The sequence below is a fragment of the Hypanus sabinus genome, chromosome 26, assembly GCF_030144855.1.
Source record: "Hypanus sabinus isolate sHypSab1 chromosome 26, sHypSab1.hap1, whole genome shotgun sequence".
In the NCBI taxonomy this organism is placed as follows: Eukaryota; Metazoa; Chordata; class Chondrichthyes; order Myliobatiformes; family Dasyatidae; genus Hypanus; species Hypanus sabinus.
The window spans coordinates 47319614-47341341 of NC_082731.1; the positions used below are offsets into that span (position 1 = coordinate 47319614).

At 41.0% G+C, this 21728-nt stretch overlaps 1 protein-coding gene across 3 annotated transcripts in view; it reads left to right on the forward strand.

Moving 5' to 3' along the window:
* Positions 1-379: 379 nt before the first annotated feature.
* zgc:162698 (Transmembrane protein 87A-like) overlaps positions 380-21728 on the forward strand; it is a 73500-nt gene continuing 52151 nt past the window's right edge. For 2 of the 3 annotated variants that reach the window (XM_059951019.1, XM_059951021.1), the window contains exons 1-11: positions 380-546; positions 3995-4061; positions 5207-5298; positions 7979-8098; positions 9557-9607; positions 12405-12470; positions 13592-13660; positions 15965-16076; positions 17789-17850; positions 20040-20223; positions 21113-21212. In XM_059951019.1, coding sequence (XP_059807002.1) covers positions 418-546; positions 3995-4061; positions 5207-5298; positions 7979-8098; positions 9557-9607; positions 12405-12470; positions 13592-13660; positions 15965-16076; positions 17789-17850; positions 20040-20223; positions 21113-21212 — 1052 coding nt within the window. In that variant the 5' untranslated portion in view covers positions 380-417. The remainder of the gene's footprint in view (positions 547-3994; positions 4062-5206; positions 5299-7978; positions 8099-9556; positions 9608-12404; positions 12471-13591; positions 13661-15964; positions 16077-17788; positions 17851-20039; positions 20224-21112; positions 21213-21728) is intronic. The other variant, XM_059951020.1, reaches the window with a different exon arrangement.

The window sequence follows — 21728 nt, forward strand, 5'->3', positions numbered from 1 at the left end:
GATGGGCAGTGGGAGTGTAGAGGATGTTTCCTTAGTAGGAACGTCCAGAATCTAAAGACACAGCCTCAGAATAAAGAACAGAGATGAGGAGGAATTTCTTCAGCCAGAGTATGGTGAATCTGGGGAACTCAGCAGGCCAGGCAGCATCTATGGAAAAAAGTACAGTCCACGTCCAAAATGTTGGCTATTTATTCCTCGATAGGTCTCAGCAGCAACCGGCCGGCTGAAAGGGCGGGGATTCCCATGTGATTGACATCTGTGCCGAATGACTGGGCGTAGCCGTGCGCCGGCACCGAGTTTGCGCAGTGCTCCCACTGCCGGTCCCGCCAGGGAATCACAAACTAAGATGGGGGAAGGGGTTACGCGCTGACGTCACAGCTACAGCGAGCGGCGGCTTCAGGCACAAGTGTAAACAAGATGGCGACGAGGAGTTGGCGGGTGTGGAGTCTGGCCTGTCTCTGGTTGTTCCTGGCGTTGTCATTATTCGGCTTAGAGTCCGCTGGGGCTCTGTCGGAGCCGGGCAAATGGACCCTCAACATAGCAGGGGTAGGTAGTGGCTTTGTTACCGAGAGGGCCCTAGAGACGAGAGTGGCCGGCTTGTTCACGTGAGCTGAAGAGGGACTAGGAGGGGATTGAGGTCTGAAGGGGTGTCATGAGGAATTTATCACTGGGGAGGTCTGTGGAAAGATGTATGTATACTGCATACATATATTGATAATAAATGTACTTTGAATCTTTCAATGGAGTTCTGGGCTGAGGGACCCAGCGCTCTCTGACTGGAGCAGCAAACAACTGGAGACACAAAGCAGGTCGAGCAGTACCTGTGAGAATGATGATGCTCGAAAGCCGGCATCAGCACAGTTTCTCCAGCAGATTGTCAGTTGTTCCAGGTTCTAACACCTGGAATCGCCGGGTCTGTCAGAAAGAGTTGGTCCCATCGACTAAGCAAGACTCGGTCCCGTGAGGGGACAGCACAGCAACCAACACCTTTTGATTCTCTCAAATCTACCTGCTTCACTGATCTCAAGAGATTTTAATTCCGATTTGAAATATTGGGATGTACTACAGAAGAAATTACTTGCAGTGTTCTATCACTCCTTCTGATGCATTACATCATATATTGTATATGTAAATAACTTAACAGGCAGTTTCTGCACAGTACGTTCATCATCTTCATTATGTGCTGTGTCATAAGATCGTGATCTTCCATCTTTTTAATCTGAGAAGTTATAATAAAATCTTCAAAACTTTTGCTAGCCCATCCCTTCCATCTATGTGGCTAGGCATAGCTCAAATACCATCTACAAATTTGCTGACGATACAACCATTGTTAGTGGAATCTCAGGTAGTGACAAGAGGGCATAAAGGAGTGAGATAAGCCAACTAGTGGAATGGTTCTTCTCAAAAACCACATTTCTGCAGCTTTGTGTCTTCTCTCCTTTTGCTCTGCTATTGTCCAAAATTCGCTTTCATATGTTAGTGTGGAATGAATGTAGCACTGAACACTGAGTTTCATACCCGTAGTAATGATGTTATGTCCACAGGCAACAAATCGTCTAACTTACTCTCTCAATGTTCATTTGGGAACGCTTGGCGTTATGCCAGCACAGAGGAAGTTACCTTTAACACTGGACAACAAATATTTTCAAAAGTGTTGCTTCCTCAGAAATTTTATTTTTTTACGACAGACCACTTGAAACTGAACACAAATATAATTTCAAACTTGTATCACGTAGGAATTTGGCAAAATAATAAATTAACTTTTATTGAATATAATGTACTTTGTAATAGTTCAACTCAGCTAAAAACGTTTAGTTGATGATTTTCATTTATACTCAGTATTTGAGGCTTATCACGTGCCCAATAATATTCAGCCAGCAATGGTGGATACTAGTTGCCCTGATACTGTTTCTCCATGACAGCAATGTCCTGGTGAAATCTTTCACCGTGCTCGTCACTGATAGTGCCAAGGTTTGCAGGGGAGAAGCCTAAATGGGAGTGGAGTGAAGAAAGTAAATCTTTAGTGACATCTTTAGTGAAGTTTAAGAGACTGCTAGACAAGTATATGGAGGAATTTAAGGTGGGGTGGGGGGTTATATGTGAGGCACGATTTGAGGGTCAGCACAACATTGTGGGCCGAAGGACTTGTAATGTGTTGTACTATTCTATGTTGTACTTCATGAGTTTGTATGCTTTAAGCACGTTGTCAGCCAGCTGCATGTAGTTTGGTGCTCTGTCATTGCCAAGAAAAATTTTCAACAACATTCTTGAATACAGTACCTTCCATGTAATTTTCTGTGGTCTCCTACTAGAAGTTCTTCAAATTGCCTGTCATTGATGACCTGTTTGATTTGTGGACCAACAGAAATGCCTTCCTTAATCTTGGCATCAGTTATTCTGACTTGAATTATAAATTGAAATAGCAAATATAGGTGATTTTTTAAAAAAGGTGCATGATAGTGAAATTTCATGATTTTCAGGATAATCAGCCCAAAATCCATAAGATACACCTTAAAGTATTCATGAAGCAAAATATTTGTTGCCAGTGCATTTGATCTCTGACTAAAATATACACCAAAGCTCTCATGGCGTGGAGTTCCAAAGGCACACTACCTCTGACGGAAGAAGTTTCTCCTTATCTTGTTCATGAATAGCTGTGTGGAATGAGCTTCCTGTAGAAGTAGTAGAGGCCAGTTCAGTTGTGTCATTTAAGGTAAAATTGGATAAGTATATGGACAGGAAAGGAGTGGAGGGTTATGGGCTGAGTGCGGGTAGGTGGGACTAGGTGAGATTAAGGGTTCGGCATGGACTAGGAGGGCCAAGATGGCCTGTTTCCGTGCTGTGATTGTTATATGGTTATATGGAATAGCCATCCTCTTTCTCTGAACAAACTCCTGTGAGATTAAACTACTTCGCAGCATTTAGTGTCCAGCCCCCTCACAATCTCATGTTTCAATAAAATAAAATTGACTTTATTCTCAAATGCATGTACAGATGCAATAAAAACCACACTTGCATCGTGAAGATACTATTGCAAAGAAGCACAGAATCAACCATGGCTTCCATTTATAATCTTAATATGCAAAAGTCTGTGGATGTTGGAAATCCAGAGCAACTCGCACAAAATGCTGGAGGGACTCAGGTCAGGCAGCATCAATGGAAAAGAATATACAGTTGACATTTTGGGCCAAGAACCATGGGAAGGGGAAAGATGGCAGAATTAAAAATGTGGGTGGAGGGGAAGGAGGATAATGAGAAGGTGATAGGGGAAGCCAGGTGGATGGGGAGGGTAAATGGCTGGAAAGGAAGGAATCTGATAGGAGAGGACAATGGAAGGAAGAAGGAGGGTCCCAGGTGGAGGTGATAGGCAGGAGGTCAGAGTGGGGATTTTTTTACTGGAAGGAAAAAGTGAGATTCATGCCATCAGGCTGGAGCCTACCCAGACAGTATATAAGGTGTTGTTCCTCTGCTCTGAGGGTGGCCTCATCTTGGCACAAGAAGAAGCCATGGATTGACATATAATTTATAATCTTTGAAGGCATTGTTAGGATTTCAGTATTCAACGTAAGGGTGAGTTCGAATTGGACGTGATTATGTGAGCAACCCCATTCAACTCAGTGTTTAAATATGCTGCTAATAAGATGTGAGACCCCTATCTAAAGAATGGTCATAAGAACATAAGAGATAGGAGCAGGAGTAGGCCAATTGGCCCCTCAAGCCTGCTCTGCCATTCAACAAGATCATGGCTGATCCAATCTTAACTCTAGTTTTCACCGAATCCCACAAGGCAACAGTGCCAACCAACAGGGCTCCATGCCGCCCATTTTATTTTATTATTCATCCCGCCCAAACCCATGAGATCACCCGGGGGAAAAAAACGATTTGCCAATTGAGGAGAAAAGTTACTAATACTATTTTAACAGGCTACCAGACCTAGATGTAAGAAGATATAAAATGGCAAAATTAACATTCTCTTGTTTTGATCTCTTTGCAGAATCAATCTCAGACAAGATTTCCATTTCGAAAGACGTTGTTCAATCATTCTTACATTAAGCTGAAATGTGAGTAGCTGGAGGTTTCACAGTACCTCATGTTATTGAGAGTGGAATTGTTTATAGCTGAAACTAAGCTGCAGCTATGGAGAATGGTGAACAGGAAGATAATTTGCATTGGCTTTTTGTATCTAACCATTGCTTACAGAACTTGAGCCTTATGGCAGTACACAGGACTTACTGTCTCACTGGGGTTTCATACAGTTAATTAAAGTGTTTAATTTAAAAAGAAGTAATATCTTAGTAAAACCCTGATTTCTGGAAGGGAGTGACTCCAGCATTCATTTCAAGTGCAAAAGCATCGTCTTCCTTCACTGACATGCTTGGTTTAAGTAATCATGCCTCTGTTAGCTTGCCATTAATTTGACTAAGCCACTGAACACTACAGAACCAGTTCCCATTGCTTATTTTATCAATTTCTTGTTGAGATGTGGTGATTAGAACCTAGCCTATTGTACCCTGCTGCTTTCTCTGAAGCTTATTTCACAGTTGTTTGAAGGTGCAGACATGTGCCTTGCCTTGCCTCGTCTCCTGCCCTTTAACTGCCATTGATCAGGAGAGTGATAACATCTTTTCCATGTTGAACTCCCTGATGTTATTCCTTAATTATCAGTTGCTAGTTCGAATCTGGGTGGCAGGGTGGAGATGCATCTCTACCAAAAGCATTCCTTCCCTCTGCTCGCCTGCATGTCACCCATGAGCAAGGAGTGGCACCTGCTTAGCCCCCGGATCTGCATCATGTGAAGCCATGGGAGCAAGTGGAGGTTGGTTGTATGAGCAGCTGGTGCAAATCATGTCCTGGTTATTTGACCACCAAGGCCAGGCAGGCAATCTCTGAAGAGTATTGATAATGGCTGGGGACTCCTGTCTTGTAAAGACACTCCCCAGAAGAAAGCAATGGCAAGCCACTGCTGTAGAAAAGTTTGCCAAGAACAATCATGGTTGTGGAAAATCTATCATTGGCCACATCATACTTCCGGCATATAATGATGACGTCGATGAGTTTGAATCAATGTCTGTCTGTCCTATCTTACAGGTAACATAGTCCTGAGCTGCTCCCTTTCATTTGTAATGTGAATGGTAGCTCTGATTCAATATTTCACTATCAGAGCCACCTGGAAATAGCTAACAGTTGCTGTCCTCTTGCTTCTCAGGGACGAAAGTGAGCTGCGACACTCCAGTCAATCTGAGCATTGCGTGGTATTTGAGGAGTTCCCGCTGTTATGATGAATTCATGTCAGTGAACGTAAGTGATGTTTGACTGTGATTGAAAACAAGATTGTCAACTGTGTTGGATCTGGTGACGTTGCAACCAGAGGTTCTTCAGAAGTCAAGACTGAGTCATTAAACTTGTTGTGTTTATTAAGTATTAAAAATGAAGAATGAACAAAGACAAAATAAGATCCAAGTTCAAAGAAATTGTGATAAAACTAGCTCAGACTAGACAGATCACAAGACATGCCTGTGATACAAATATCCTAAGAAATGGCCAGATTCAGTGATGTTACACTTGCCACAGAGAAACATCTAGCAAAGTACCAAATCAGCTATACTATAATTCTGAACACAGGTAATTATATAAAAATAGAAGCAAGCATAGGAAATGTTAAAACTACCAGAAAATAACAGTTTTACACTCTGATCCAACAACTGTTTTCTGATGGGCAGTAAAGGTTTTTTTAAAGTGAAAATATTGAAAGGCTATAACATTACAAGTCATTGGAATGCAACCTGCCCATATCATATTAACCTTTTCACTTCAGTATTCTATTTGTGACTTGTATCTGTGGTCTTGCGGTTTATATAACCATATAACAATCACAGCACGGAAACAGGCCATCTCGGCCCTCCTAGTCCGTGCCGAACTCTTAATCTCACCTAGTCCCACCTACCCCGTTTAGAAGGAAACTTATTTCTATCAAATCAAATCAGGGTTAATTATCATTCAAACCATTCATATATATGGCTGAACAAGACAGTGTTTCTTTGGGGCCAATGTGCAAAACATTCAAAATAGCAAACAAACATTTAGAAGTAGTGAGTAACATTATTCAAAATATCAAGCAAAGAAGCATATTCACTTGAGGGGAATAAAAGCATATGTAGTCAAAGACCCTGAGCAGTTGATGGTACAGTCTCCTGGCAGTGTACAGATGCATGCAATCCAGCCTGTGTTTCCACCACTCGAACATGGGAGGAGAGCGCCGACAGGTGGTGCCATCCCCAGCCGAGCTCGACCATGCTGTGGTCCTTCACGTCTGTCACCTGGTCTGCAGCAGAATGCAAGCCCGAGGCTTAAGGGCTAGTTCGCGCTACAACTGAGGCTACGCATTTCTGTGTAATTAATACGAATTATTAATAGATAAAATGTTTTGTCAGTCTTTCTAAGATTTGCCCTTCCCCTTTTCCATGTTGAACTCCCTGATTTTACTTCTAAGTTCTCCAGTTAAAAGTTTGAATCAGTGTCTGTTTGGCCTGTCTTACAACTAGTCCAGAGTAATATGACTCCGAGGTGCTCCTTTTTACTTCTGTGAAAGTGAGGCTTTTCTTTGAATATAACTTTAAAAGTTCCATTGGAGCTACAATATGTTGAAGATTATCGGCCAATATTTATTCTAAAATTGATTTATTCCTTTATTTTCATAATGTTTAAGTAAAGATGCCAATGTTCTCTAACCATTAATTTGATTGAGCCACTGTCCACTGTGGAATCAGTTCCTATTGCTATTAAGTAAAAGTTATAATCTGGTAGACTGTACTATTTTCATAGGAAAGAAAAGCTATAACCACAGAAACAGAAAAAAAACAATTCAGCAGCTTCTCAATAGTAATGAAATAATTAAAACTGTTTCCATTTTTTGTTAACATTGGCTAATCCAGTAATGACAGTAATAATGAGTCAATAACCCTGATGTGAAAGTGCTTTCCATGGGCAGCGGAAGGTATATTTTTCAACATTACAAACATGACCTTTAAGGTAAGTGTACAATATTAAAGTTTCATTTGCTAAGCTGCTTTTTGTCCCAAAGTGGCAAACGGTATTTTCTTAATGCTGCAGAGTGCCACTTTTTAGTTAGAAGTACATAATGCGGAATGACATAAACCTTTGTATATTAGGGAATGGATGGACAGTATTTTTCCAGCATTCCATTTTAAGTAAGCAGCTAACAAACACACAAGATTCTGCAGATGCTGGAAATCCAGAGGAACACACACAAAATGCTGGAGGAACTCAGCAAGTCAGATAGCATCTATGGAGAAGCATAAAGAGTTGTTTATTATTGAGAAGCTCCTGAGTCCCTTAATCAGGACTCTGTCTAAAACATTGACTGTTTTTTCCTCACCTTAAAAAAAATCACAAGTTCTGCCTGGGGAGGTTGTGGAAACTCTCCAGCTTGAAATGATCTGTCTCAGTAAATGTGAAATTAATTCAGTTTCGAAGTGAAATTGCCCCATCACTGAACTGTTCTCGCAGCCTGTGGACTCACTTTTTCATCTTAATTTCTTAATATTGCTTTTTTTCCCTCTTTCTTTCTGAATTTGCTTAGTTTGTTGTCTTTTGCTCATTGGTTGTCCACCCTGTTGGTGGGGTCTTTCATTGATTCTGTTATGGTGATTGGATTTATTGAATTGAATTGGCTTTATTACTTACATCCTTTATACACATGAGGAGTAAAAATCTTATGTTACATCTCCATATGCCCACAAGAAAACGAATCTTAGAGTTGTAAATAGCGACATGCATGTACTTTGATAATAAATTTACTTCCAACTTTGAGCCATACGAAAACTAAAAAGGAGAAAAATTGTACAATTTTATTGATTATTGGGATCTGGGCGGAGCCAGAAATATTTTTTTTTTGCATTTTTTTTAAGCTTAGTCCTAATATATTTATTTGGTGTATAATCCATGTGTTTTTCTGCAGGATGACATGGCAGCAAAATATTTTGGCTCTTTAACTGAGCAGGAGAAAGGTGGAAGTGGTAATTACATACTGCACCAGTACAACTCCATTGAGTGTCAAAAGAACAAAACTTTTAGACAAGTGAGTAAAATTATCAGTAGCGTGTTAATATTTGATGTGCTGTGCAGATTCACCCCTAGCCCCTTGCCTGGAAATGTGCCATTTCTCATCTGGTATTTGATTGAAGCCACATACATGCAAGATGAGTTTTCTGTCCTCAACAAAACCTCCCCACCCTCCGTGGTTAAATAATGGTCAGAGGAATACCCTTGTGAACCACTTCAACATTGATTTAAATGATCTTGCAAGGTGTCATCTTGGCTCAGTTCAGACAGCACATTATTTTTGCTGGCACCCAGGTGCAGTACCAGTACAGCGCTTCAGGGAAGAGGTTAGGATGGGCATCAGTTGCCACTATGAATGTACTACAAACATTCAAACTGATAAGCAAGATGAGTTGCCCACTCAACTCTTTGTTCTCTCATTGCTTTACAAAAAAATCTCCATTCTGCCATCATTTATTTCACTCCTGTTGTCTTTCCTTATGCCCACCCTCGAGTAAAGGCCAGATACATACAGTTTGTAGTGTGAAGGGTTAACTTACTTGCCAGACGAAAGCCATTTCCACCATGCCAGTTGTTGATTGGCATGTTCAAAGGATATAGCAACTTGTTCCCATTGGTTGGCTTTCACACCATGGCACCAGCCTCTGGTTCCGGGCACCCCAGGGGTATGAGAATAGTAGGTGTGAAAGACTCTGTCACTTTTGATGCAGTCTCACTTCAGGCTGAGGTTACAACCAGTGCTGAAGAACAGTTGGGAAGGCGTGCTGCAGGTATAGGAGAGCCCACACACTCAATTAGCTAAGTACCTGTTTGTTGAATGTTTAGGTTTGTAGTGTGTAACTTAGGCAGACTTAATGAGGTACCTGTTGAGTTTGAAGTGTTACTGAATGTTTAATGTTGTAGTTTTGCAACTTAGGGTGACTTAGATGAGTACTTGTGTGACTTAGATGTTTAAATGTTTTACTGTTAGGCTGTAAGTAAACGGTTAATGTCCTTACACTAATTAGCATCTTCTGTCCCATTTAATGAATCAGCAAACCTGCTTCCGCATAACAGCTTTCTCCTGTGTTTGTTTAATATTGATGGTAGCAGATTATTCAGCTTTCATTTCTATTGGTGATAGTGTACTTATTCTCTAGCCTTCTGGTGTCAATGTCAAAGTGTTGGGATCTCCGTGCCTGGGAGCTATGCTTAGTTTTGACAGTGGGGGAGTGTTCAGTCATTGTAAATGTTTATTGTAGATTGAAGCTAACTTTTGTGACATCTGCGCTGCCATGGTTTAAACAAACTGAGCTGATTTATTTTACTTCAGTATTGCATGTATTATATCCTACATGTGATATTTATATATGTCTATATTGTACGTGCATATGTGTGTGTCTATATAAAAATACACACATGTTTATACCCTATGTATATACTCACAAATTTTATACAACTCTGAGTACATACTTTTGTTTGAATTCTTTTGCAGCTGCAAGTAAATCACTATGACCAACCAGAACCATTGAGAAAAGCGACACCAGTAAGATATTTCAATATGTTACTAATAAACCCTTTGCCATAATGTTGTAGTCAGAATCAGGTTTATTGTCACTGACAAAAAAATTGCAGCTGTAATACAGTGCAATATATGTATATATAAAAAAACACACTCAGTAAAGGAACTTAGCAGATCAGGCAGAATCGGTAGAAATAAACAGTCATTGTTTTGGGCCTGACCATTCTTCAGGAAGGACTCTGATGGAGGGTCCCACCCAGAAACATAGACTTTTTCTTCATTCTTCATAGATGTCACCTGACCCAAGTTCCTCCATCATTTTGTCTGTTGTTGTGAATTTTCAGATTCGGCAGAATCTCGTGTTTGCATAAAAATACTATGTTACAATAAAAAATATATTTTTTAAAAGTAACACAAAAAGAGAGGTTTTTTTTTGAATCACAAACGAGAAAATCTGCAGATGCTGGGAATCCAAGCAACACACTCAAAATGCTGGAGGAACTCAGCAGACCAGGCAGCATCTATGAAAAAGAGTACAGTTGACGTTTTGGGCCGGGACTCTTTGGCAGGATTGGAGAAAAAAGGCTGAGGAATAAATTTAAAAGGTGGGGGAAGGGGAGAGAGAAACACAAGGTGATGTGTGAAACTGGGAGGGGGAAAGGATGAAACAAAGAGCTGGGAAGTTGATTGGTGAAAGAGATATAGGGCTGGAGAAGGGGGAAACTAATAGGAGAAGACAAGGCCATGGAAGAAAGAAAAGGGGGGAGGAGCACCAGAGGAAGGCAATAGACAGGCAAGGAGATAAGGTAAGAGAAGGAAAAGGGGTAGGGGAATGGTGAAGTTGGGTGGGGGGAGCATTACTGGAAGTTTGATAAATCAATGTTCATGCCATTGGGTTGGAGGCTACCCAGATGGAATACAAGATGCTCTTCCTTCAACCTGAATGTGGCCTCATTGTGACAGTAGAGGAGGCCATGGATTGACATATGGGAATGGAAAGTGGAATTAAAATGGGTGGCCACTGGGAGCTCCCTCTTCTGGCAAACTGCAGTATATGTTCTGCAAAGTGGTCTCCTACTCTGTGTCAAGTCTTGCTGAAATACAGGTCACACCAGGAGAACTGGACTCAATAAGTGACCCCAACAGTGAAGTGTCACCTCACCTAAAAGGACTGTTTGTGGCACTGAATCATAGTGAAGGAAGTGGTCTGGGGACAGGTGTAGCATTTGTTCTGCTTGCAAGGATAAGTGCCAGGAGGGTAATCAGTGGGGAGGAACAAATAGACAAGGGAGTCGCATGGTGAGCAATCCCTGCAGAAAGTAGAAAGTGGGGGGAGGGAAATGTGTACTTGGTCGTGGATCCCACTGGAGTTGGAGGTGCTGGACGCAGAGGCTGGTGGGGTGGTAGGTGAGGACAAGAAACCCTATCCCTGGTAGGGTGGCTGGAGGATGGGGTGAGGGCAGACGTGCGTGAACTGGAAGAGATGTGGTTGAGGGCAGCATTGATGGTGGGGAAAGGGAAGCCCCTTTCTTTGAAAAAGCAGGATATCTCTTTCATTCTGAAATGAAAAGCCTCATCCTGAGGGCAGATGCAGTGGAGAGTGAAGAATTGAGAGAAGGGGATGGGGTTTTTACAAATAACAGGACGGGAAGAGGTATAGTCCAGGTAGCTGTGAGAGACCGTTATAGACATCAGTCGATAAGCTATCTCCAGAGAAAGAGAGAGTGAGAAAGGGGAGGGAAATGTCAGGAATGGACCAGGTAAATTTGGGGGCAGAGTGAAAGTTGGAGTCAAAGTTGTTGAGTTCCACTTGCGTGCAATGAAATTGATGAGTTCCACCTGGGTGCAGTGCAGTCGTCAGTGTAGCGTAGGAAAAGTGGAGGACAGAACATCAGTGTAGGCTTGGAACATCAACTGCTTGACGTAGCCAACAAAAGGCATAGGCTGGGACCTATGCGAGTGCCCATGGCTACATCTTTTGTTTGAAGGAAGTGGGAGGAGCCAAAGGAGAAATAATTAAGAACGAGTTCATTCCGCTAGACGGAGGAGAGCGGAGGTGGAGGGGAACTAGTTGGTCTGGTGTCCAGAAAGAGACAGAGAGCTTGAGGCCTTCCTGGTGGGGGATGGAGGTGTATAGGGACTGGACAATCATAGTGAAGATAAGATGATGGAGACCAGGGAACTTAAAATCATTGAAAAGATCCAGAGCATGCGAAGTGTAGGTAGGATGGGACTGAAGTATCTTGTATTCTTTTATGTAGTTCTGAAAATCTCTGTTGTTTAATGGGATATCAGTATCCTTTTATGGATTACCTGCAAAATCCTGTGAGATGCTGAGCTAGATGCTTGTTGCTGTGTGTAAGGAGTTTGTATATTCTCCCCGTAACTGCAAGGATTTCCTCCAGGTGCTCCAGTTTCCTCCCATTTCCCAAAGACATACTGGTTGGTGGGTTAATTGGTCATTGCTAATTGTCTATTGATTCGGGTAGAATTACATCAGGAGATTGCTGGGCAGCATAGCTCAAAGGGCCAGAAGGGTTTGCTTCACAGTGTTGCTTGTAAATAAATAAAATGTCAATGCTGACAACCCTTTTTAGACTCTATGATCATTGTAAATGTGAACGTCTCAAAGTTGTATTTGTCCAACTTAATTGAGTGACTATTTGTTTTACTCTGCTTGCTGTGCTAGTTGACATCAATATTGACCAGAAACCAAACCAAGGTCTCTGTTTTAAAAGGCTGAAGAATTTGTGTTTGTGCAAGGTGACATTTTAAATATAGTGATTTTCCAGTAAATATTGTTGTAAATGACTCTTCACAGGACATTGAAGCCCAACCTGAGCCTAATCCTAAGCCAGTATCTAAAAGAAATACAGGCAATGAGAAGGTACGACTTGCAATCATGATGTATTAGACATTGTCATTATAATGCATTCCAAACACAGACTAGGACAAATACTACATGGAGATTTCTTCTGGGATATATTTTCTGAGACAATCTACCTATCATTAAGCAGTTGTTTTTTAAAAAAGCCATCATGGATGTTTAAGATATTATTTTGGAAAGATTTTTAATGAAGAATCTTCAAGCAAATCATTTTCAGTGCATTGACCACCAGTACAAATTTATTAGTCATATTTTCAGTAACTTTTAAAATGACTAAAGGTGGTTGAGGTTTTATTTTTGAATATGTTCAAATATCTTTTGGAGGGAATGAGTTAGACTTGCAGGAGAGAGAATCTTAACAATCACTTTCATTCTCTGCTGACAGTTGTAACATTTGTTGATGGTATACAATATATTTACCTCAATGTTTTGAATGTCCATTTTGAACTGATTGTGTGATTTGAGTATTTTTGATGCAGCCTTATGATGCCTGGAATGACCATTAAAAGGTCATGGAAATACAAATAGTTGTTCTGAGCATCAGCACTGTGGTCCATAGTAGATCCTCTGACACACCATTCATTATTTTCACGAAATAGGGAAAATATTTAAATGAGGCAAATCATATGTAGAACTGCAAAGATTGTATCAGGCTTGCATTCCGTGTTGGAGGATGACCTCCAGTGAAGAATGGTTTACCATTGGGTGCTGAGGAGTTGGCCTGATCTGTTGGAGGAAGTTCAGACTTCTTGCCCTACGTTCTTCATCCTTTATTTCCTTTCGTCTCTGTTGCTGATGGGTGCTTGATATCATGACTATATGTTTATCACTAATATCATTTTGCCTCTCGTGTCCTTGTCACTGTCTGAGTTAGTTGGAATTGAGACTCCTCTGAGTCTCCTTCTAGGACCTGACAGCTATTTGGTCATTGAATTGCAGATCCATTGTCATAAACCATTGTGATACTCAGCGGTTCCTCAAAATATTCAAGTAAAGATTTGGCATGCCATTTCCTGTAAGGGTAGTTGAGAGAAGTCTTCAAGGTGCACTGAAATAGCCTTTCAGGCTGTCAAAAAAAGTTTGCAAATTGTAGCAAACAAAAATACGTATTTTTTTTCCAGAAAGAAAACAGGAAACCTATGAATGAAAATGGAAAATTAAATAAGACCACCAGAGTAAATAAAGTTCCGGTATGTTTCTTTTTTCTTCTTACTTGTTTTTAAGTCTTCAGTAGGTCAGCCAGTCATTACCTGACGTGAAATTTAAACAGACACGTTGTAAATCCTTAAATGGGCATACTGTATCTGTGGAGAAAGAACCTTTTTTCTTCAACCAGTTTGTTCATAAAAATATATATATAAATAGATAATAGAAAAGAATGTAGGACTAATCCCCATGGTATCCCACTTGTAAGAGTCTGCCAGCCTCACCCCTTTAATGCCACTTTGTTTGCCCTGTCCTTTCTCTGTTTGTTCTGCTATCAGCATTTGCCTCCAATCTCACAGACCATTACATTGTGCCTTAGCTTCAATCTTTTAAAATTTCAAAAAAACAGTATTATTAATGCTGTTCTCCCTCATTAATCCCCAAATCTCCATGTACCAAGAAAAACACTTACTGCTTTCTGCAGGGATCGCTCCCTACATAACTGCCTCATCCATTTGTCCCTCCCTCCTGGCACTATCCTTGCAAGCGGAATGAGTGCTACACCAGTCCCTCTACCTCCTCCCTCACCACTGTTTAGAACCCCAAACAGTCCTTACAGGTGAGGTGACATTTAACTGTGAGTCTACTGGGGCCACATACTGTGTCTAGTGCTCCCGTTGTGGCCTCCTGTAAATCAGAGAGACCCAACGTAGATTGGGAGACTGCTTTGTCAAGCACCTATGCTCCTTCCGCCAGAAGAAGCAGGATCTCCTGGTGGTCACCCATTTTAATTCCACTTCCTATTCCCATTCCAATATGTTAATCCATGCCTCCAACCTGATGGCATGAACATAGATTTCTGGAACCCAACCTGCATCCCCTGCTTTCACTTTTCCCTCTCTCATCTTATCTCCTTGTCTGTCCATCGCCTCTCTCTGGTGCTCCTCCCCCTCTCAGTTTTGCCTATCTCCTTGTGTTTCTCTCTCCCCTCCCCCCATTTTTAAAATCTACTCCTCAGCTTTTTTTTCTCTAGTCCTGCCGAAGGGCCCTGGTCTGAAATATCAACTGTACTGTTTTTCATAGATGCTGTCTGGCTTGCTGAGCTCCTCCAGCATTTTGTATGTGTTCCCCAAAACCCTGTTTCTTTCTTCTCCTCCACCAACTCCATCTGTCCATTACCCACACACCCTTGCCCCACTGTTTTCACCTGCCCTCCCCATCTCCCTCACTTGATTCTGTGCTTCACCCTCCTCTCCTTTCAGATTCCATAATCTGAAACTCTGTCACCCCCCCCCCCCCCCCACCTGTTACCAGCTCTGTCTTTATTTGCTCTGTTTTCTTCTCCATCTGGCTATTGCACTTCCTCATCAGGATCCACCAAGCGTTTGCTAACTCTTGCTCCACCTCTTCCAAAGTTGAAATTTATTATCAAAGTATGTATATCATAAACAACTGTGAGATTCATCTTCTTGCAGGCATTTACAAAACAAGGAAACACAGTAGAATTCATTTAAAAAGCACACACAACAGGACCATCAGAAATCCAATGTGCAAAATGAAGACAAATTGCACAGATAGTAAAGAAAAAGTAAATAAAACCACATGGAACATGAACTGCAGAGTCCCCAAAAGTGAGTCCACACCTGCGAAGCATGGTCAATGCTGAAGCGAGTGAAGCCGGTTCAGGAGTCTGATGGCTCCTTAACCTGGCAGAGTGAGATCCAAGATTTCTTCATCTCCCACCCAACAGTAGTAGTGAGAAGAAAGGGAGACTGGCTAAATGCACGCAGATATTGCTGTACACCTGTTCATTTTTCTGCTCTTCTTGTTGACACTTTAATACGTACAGAGTAATGGAGCAGACCACGACTCTTTCCACTATCAAGACTCAACGCAATGCTGAATCACCCAGAAGATTACAGAAGCACCAAATAGTTCAGCCAATTCAAAAGTACTTACTTAAAAGTGAAATTACAGGCTATAGACTATAGCAATCGCAGTTCAGAAGTATATCTACTAGTGTATCTTGTTTTGTGAGCTGTCTGCAAAACATTACCTTTGGCTATCTCCCCTCTCTATCCTTTGGTCTGTCCATAATGTCAACCCTCCCTTTCACCACCCCCATAGATGCTGCCTGACTTGCTAAGTTCCTCCAACATTTTGCCAGTTGTTTCAGATTCCAGCATCTGCACTGTTTTTCCTTTTGTGACTCATTTTCACTTTTGCTTTACAAGCAAGATTCCATAATGTTGGTAAAATTAGTGAGCATATTAAACAGATGAATACTAAAATTTTAAAACATTTTCAGGCAGCAAATTAATTAATGTTAAATTCCTTTCTGTTGACAGGTTTTAAAGGATTCGGTAGCAAAGACCTGGGAAGATGCACCATACCTTTTCATCGTTGAGGTCAAAAAACCAATGGTTAACTCTCCTGAAAACAGAAATTGGAATCTAATTTGTAGGTTCTCAGTACAACAGTAAAGTAATGCATTTCACCCTTAGTTCTGTTAAGGCAGCAGTGGGCTACAGTTGGCAGCAATTGCGTGCAGGTTCATAACCTCAAAAGTCTTTTGTAATGAACAGCAAAAGTAGTGGCTAGACCTTATTGTTTTTCTTTATGGAACTAAAAACTGGCAAAGCAAAATAGGACATAATTGTTTTATTGTCCAAAGCTCATGTTGGTTTTGATTAGATCAGGTGGTGAATGAGGCAAAATGTGATGTAGTATTAAGACGATAACAAGGCATTGGTCAGACGCAACCATGCTCACACTCTACCAGAATTGGCCACTACAGCCACCTGAGGACCCACCAAAAGACAACCCTTAGGAGAACATCATACTTAACTCGAGTGACCGTGCTACTACTGTGGAGTATTGTGAGCAGATCTCAGCCTATTATCTAAGAAAGGATGTGCAGGCATTGGAGAGGTTCCAGAGGAGGTTTATGAGAATGATCTCTGGAATAACGGGGTTTAACATATGAAGAGCATTTGATGGCTCTGAGCCTGTACTCACTGGTTAAAGATGGGGGGTGGAGTTGCATTGGAAGCCTATTGAATCTTAAAAGGCCTAGATAGAACAAATGTTGGGAGAATGCTTCCTATAGTGGGGGAGTCTAGGACCAGAGGGCACAGCCTCAGGACATCCCTTTAGAAGGGAGATGAGGCATTTCTTTAGCCAGAGGATGGTAAATCTATAGAATTTGTTGCTACAGGTGGCTGTGGAGGCCAAGTCATTGGTATAGTTGAAGAGTTGGTTGATGGGTTCATGATTAGTACGGGCATCAAAGGTTATTGGGAGAATGGGATTGAGAGGGAAATAAATCAGCCATGATAGAATGGCAGTGCACACTCAGTGGGTTGAATGGTCAAATTCTGCTCCTATGTCTTATGGCCTGACATTTATAAAGTGAAAGCTTTTGCTTATGGATGACCCTTGGGTGGCACGACAACGTAGAGGTTAGTGCATCGCTGTACAGTGCTAGCTGCTATTTCGGGTTTCAATTTCTGCTGCTGTCTGTAAGGAGTTTGTGCGTTCTCCCTGTGACTTTGTGAGTTTCTTCCGGTGCTCTGCTTTCCTCCCATGTTGCAAAGATGTACCAGCTGAGGTCATTGAGTTGTGGATATCCTGTATTTGTGCTAGTGGTATACTGGCATCAACACTGGACTTCAAGGCAAATGGTTTCAAGTTCGAATCCAAGCAGCTCCTTGCATGTTTTCCTTTTATGCTGGGTTGAGAGTCAAGCTAGCAACTTGGTCTTGTTTTTAAAAATAAGTCAAATGCTATGGAAACAGCAAAATGCCACCCAGTACACTACAAACAATAGTGTTGGCACTGGAAGGGTAGTGACACTTGCAGGTTGTGCCCAGCACATCCTGACTGATTTGATTCGATGTAAACGACATGTTTCTTCATGCAGAATTAGCAGCAGCAGTGCTATCCTTAATTCTTCTTGTTGATATACTTACTGAGTATATCTGATATACTTACTGAGTGCTGCCTTGGCTAATACATAAAAGTTAGCAATGCAAGTAATGCAATTGTCATGTCACCTCAGGATCTGATAACCATTCACTCATTTGTATCTGGTCGCAGATTATCTACTAGTTCTTTCAGCTCACATCATAGCTTGGCTTGCCTATTGATTGCTGTCCTATGTCTCTTTGCAGTAGAAGTGGAAATGGTAGGACCCTACGGATACATTTCTGCCACACAATGGCCACTAATGATTGTAAGTAGTACAAGGCTTGTGGTTAACAAAGTTCAAAGTAAAATTTATTAACAAAGTATAAATATGTCACCACATAGAACCCCGAGATACTTTTTCCTGTAGGCATACTTAGCAAATCTACAGAACAGTAATTGTAGACAAGATCAATGAACAACAAACTACGCAAATGCAAATATAAATAAATAGCAATAAATAATGAGTATGAAATAATAAGATAAAGAGTCCTTAAAGTGAGACCATTGGTTTTGAGATCACCAGAAATAGAATGACTGTAGTTATCCCCTTTTGTTCAAGAGCCTGATGGTAGCAATGAAAAAAGAGCATGGTCTAGGTGATGCGGATCTCTGATGGTGGATACTAATGATTGTACAATGCTGATGGTGAACAGTTTTCTAGTTTAATGATTTTGAAAGCCACTTCCATCTGTTTATCTCTGTGAACTCAATGAAAATTGAATTGGAAAATTCATTAAACTGAACAGCTTGCAAAAGATCCACATACAATAATTTAATCTGTTCCATATTTGCAAATATTCAGCGAACAATCAGACATTATTTTTAAAATCAAAATTTATATTCCACCCAGTTTACATTGTGAAAGAACAATTTCCAAAACCAGCCCCCAGATGATCCTCACTATACGCTGATCAGCCCTGGGATACATTCTGTTCTACTTTGCCAGAACCATTCTGTCCTTGATTTTCCAAAATACTTATACTTCCTCTTAATTATCTCGACTCCACATTACTGGAAAAGGGAATTCCGGGGATTCAGCACTCTTCTGAGAAGTTCATACAGGCCTCAGTTTTAAAGGCTTTCTCATAACCTTGTATCTGTGTCCCCTCATTTGAGGACCACCAAACTCTGGAAAGTGTTGGTCAGTATCCTGACAGTCCTCTCAGGATATCCTGGTTGCAGTAAGATCATCCTATTCTTTAGCTTTTAATGATAGACATCTTAAGAACTTTTGGACTGCTTCCAATGTCAATATATCCTTAAAAGAACCAAAACCCATACACATATTTAAGTTGCGGCCTTGCCAGAAACCTGTTCCATTGCAAAAATTGTTTTGAAAATTCCCTACTGTTATCAAGGCCGATGTGCCATTTGCCTTCCTAACCATTTGCTATACCTATCTGCTAATTTTTTATAATGTGTATGCAAAAATACTTCAATGCCTCTGTATTCATCTGCAATTTTTCTCCCTTTAGATCAGGGTTTTCTTTTTATGCCATGGACAAATACCATTAAACAGGAGGTCCATGGACCCCAGGTTGAGAACCTGTGATTTAGATGAATCCTGTTACTGAAGTATAGCAGTCATGGATACCCACTTTAAACTCTATTTACAAAGTTTTCATCCACACCTTCAACCGATTTATCTCTTGCTGCAGAGTCCAAACACCTCTAAATAGCATCGTTGTATTTTATTTACAGGACTGGATAACTTCATGTCATATAGCATCTACCACATTTTTGGCCAAGCATTCGATCTGTTTACATCATTCGACACCTCTTTGCACCCTCCTCACAATTCACAGTGCTACCCGCACATTAACACACTCCCCCTCTTCCACTGTCTGACTCATTGGATCACGCTGATGGAGGTCCTTGACTGTATATGGAAATTATACAAGCAGTTTTCTATCTGCTCAGTACCCATAAACAGCAAGGAAATGACAGAGATTTTGTTTGTTTTCCAAAGCAAATTTTTATTCAACAGAGAAAGATGATTTGCAAGCTGTGTGTGTAAAATAGAGGCCATAAACACAAGATGACCACTTATAAATACAATCAGAAATTCAAAAGAAATTCTTTCCCAGGGTGATGGGATTATGCAATTGCTACTTGCAAAGCTGAGATGAACCATGTTGATCTTCAAAATTAATAAGATTGAGAATAAAGAAAAAGGTGAATATTTACTAGGAAGATTTTAAAGTTGGTTATGGTTCATACAGAACATAAAACAGTGGCCCTCCATAAGTTACAGATAACATATGAACCATAGGGATAAAGTAATACTGTGTCAATTATTTATACATAATGCAACGCACACTGAAGCACAGTCACAAATGTTTTGCTTTTCCACTGTTGCAGCCTCTGTTGTAGATGCAGTGTTAATTGTCCCAAGTATTTAATATTAATATTGGCAGTATTATTCAGTCTGACTGGCTGCCTTTCTTTCTGCAGTTTTACATGGTGATGTGTATCATCTACGTGTTCTACAGTCTGGTTTGGCTGCTCCTTTTAGCCTGCTACTGGAAGGATTTACTCCGGATTCAGTTCTGGATTGGAGGGGTCATCCTGCTCGGAATGTTGGAAAAAGCAGTCTTCTATGCAGAATACCAAAGCATCTCACGTCAGGGTGTATCAGGTATGTGTTGTATGAACAGACCTGTGTAGTCTTGTTGAATTTTGGTAGGATTCAGAAATAAGGTTAGAAGGATTTTAAGCAGCCAAGCCTCCTACTCATTGCTTTGACTACCAGATGGTGGGTGTTAGATGAGGGCAAGATTAGATTTGACTGTAAGTGTGGATCCTCTGGCTTTTGGCACAATGTCACTTCTCATAAAGACCTCTGTAATCCCCATTATATCCCCACTTCCTGACTGAAATTGCAGTGGCCAAGGAAAGAGGAATGAGGTGACCAGCCATCCTTGGGTGCTTTGAATTCTCGAAGTTAAATGTGTCCGTTTTCAGTAGACAAGTTAAAAAATTATTAGTTGAATCAACTGTTCCAAGGAATTTGCAGGTAGTCCATCCATCATTCAAGCCCATAATGACACAGAAGTAAGGGATGTACAAAACAGTTTCAAATGTACCTTTGTGTCTAGGCCCTCCTCATTCCTTTTTTAATACTATATTTTAAACAAAATTTCTGTAATACTCATGACCAGAGGGCACCGCCTCAGAATAGAGAGATGTCCATTTAGAACGGAGATGAGGAGGAATTCCTTTAGCCAGAGGGTGGTAAATGTGTGGAATTTGTTGCCACAGGTGGCTGTAGAGGCCGGGTTATTGAGTATATTTAAGGCAGAGATTGATAGGTTCTTGATTAGTTAGGGCCTGAAAGGTTACATAGAGAAGGCAGGAGAATGGGGTTGAGAGGGAAATAGATCAGCCATGAAGAAACGGCAGAGCAGACTTGATGGGCCAAATGGCCTAATTCTGCTGCCATGTCTTATAGTCTTATGGTGGGAGAGAGCTGTTTTATAAGAACTGTGCTCTTCAGTTACAAATTAAATGTTGCTTTTTCTTTGCAGTTCACGGGGCAGTGGTCTTCGCAGAGTTGCTGTCAGCTGTGAAGCGTACTCTTGCTCGGATCCTGGTCATTATTGCTGCACTTGGTTATGGAATTGTCAAGTAAGATATTTTCTGTGACATTTCAGTTCCTTTTAGTTTTCCTTAAATATATAACACAAAACAGAACCTAGGGACAGCAGTGGGTACAACTGCCCCAAAGCTCTAGCAATTCAGGTGTGGTGTTCTCTGTATGGAGTTTGCATGGTGACTACTTCAGTTTGTCCTGGGTTTGAGTCTCCTCCCACATCCCAAGTGCCATTAGGTGGTAAAGTTAAATTACCTTTGGTATAGCTGGGTCTTAGTAAAATCATGGTGAAGTTGATAGACATGGGAGAGAATAAGTGTCTCTGGGATTGGACTGAGGTCCAGAATAGACTTAGTGGCCAGTTGGCTACCTCTATGCCACAAAGAAATGTGAGTCTGTAACACTAAGACTTTTGCTCTCTGTCTTTGTCAATTTGTTGTATTTCAGGGCAAGAGAGGTATTATAGACTTAAAACATACAGAAACAGATCCTTTGGCCAGATTCATCCATGTCCACCATGTCATCTCTATGAGCTAGTCCCACTTCCCATC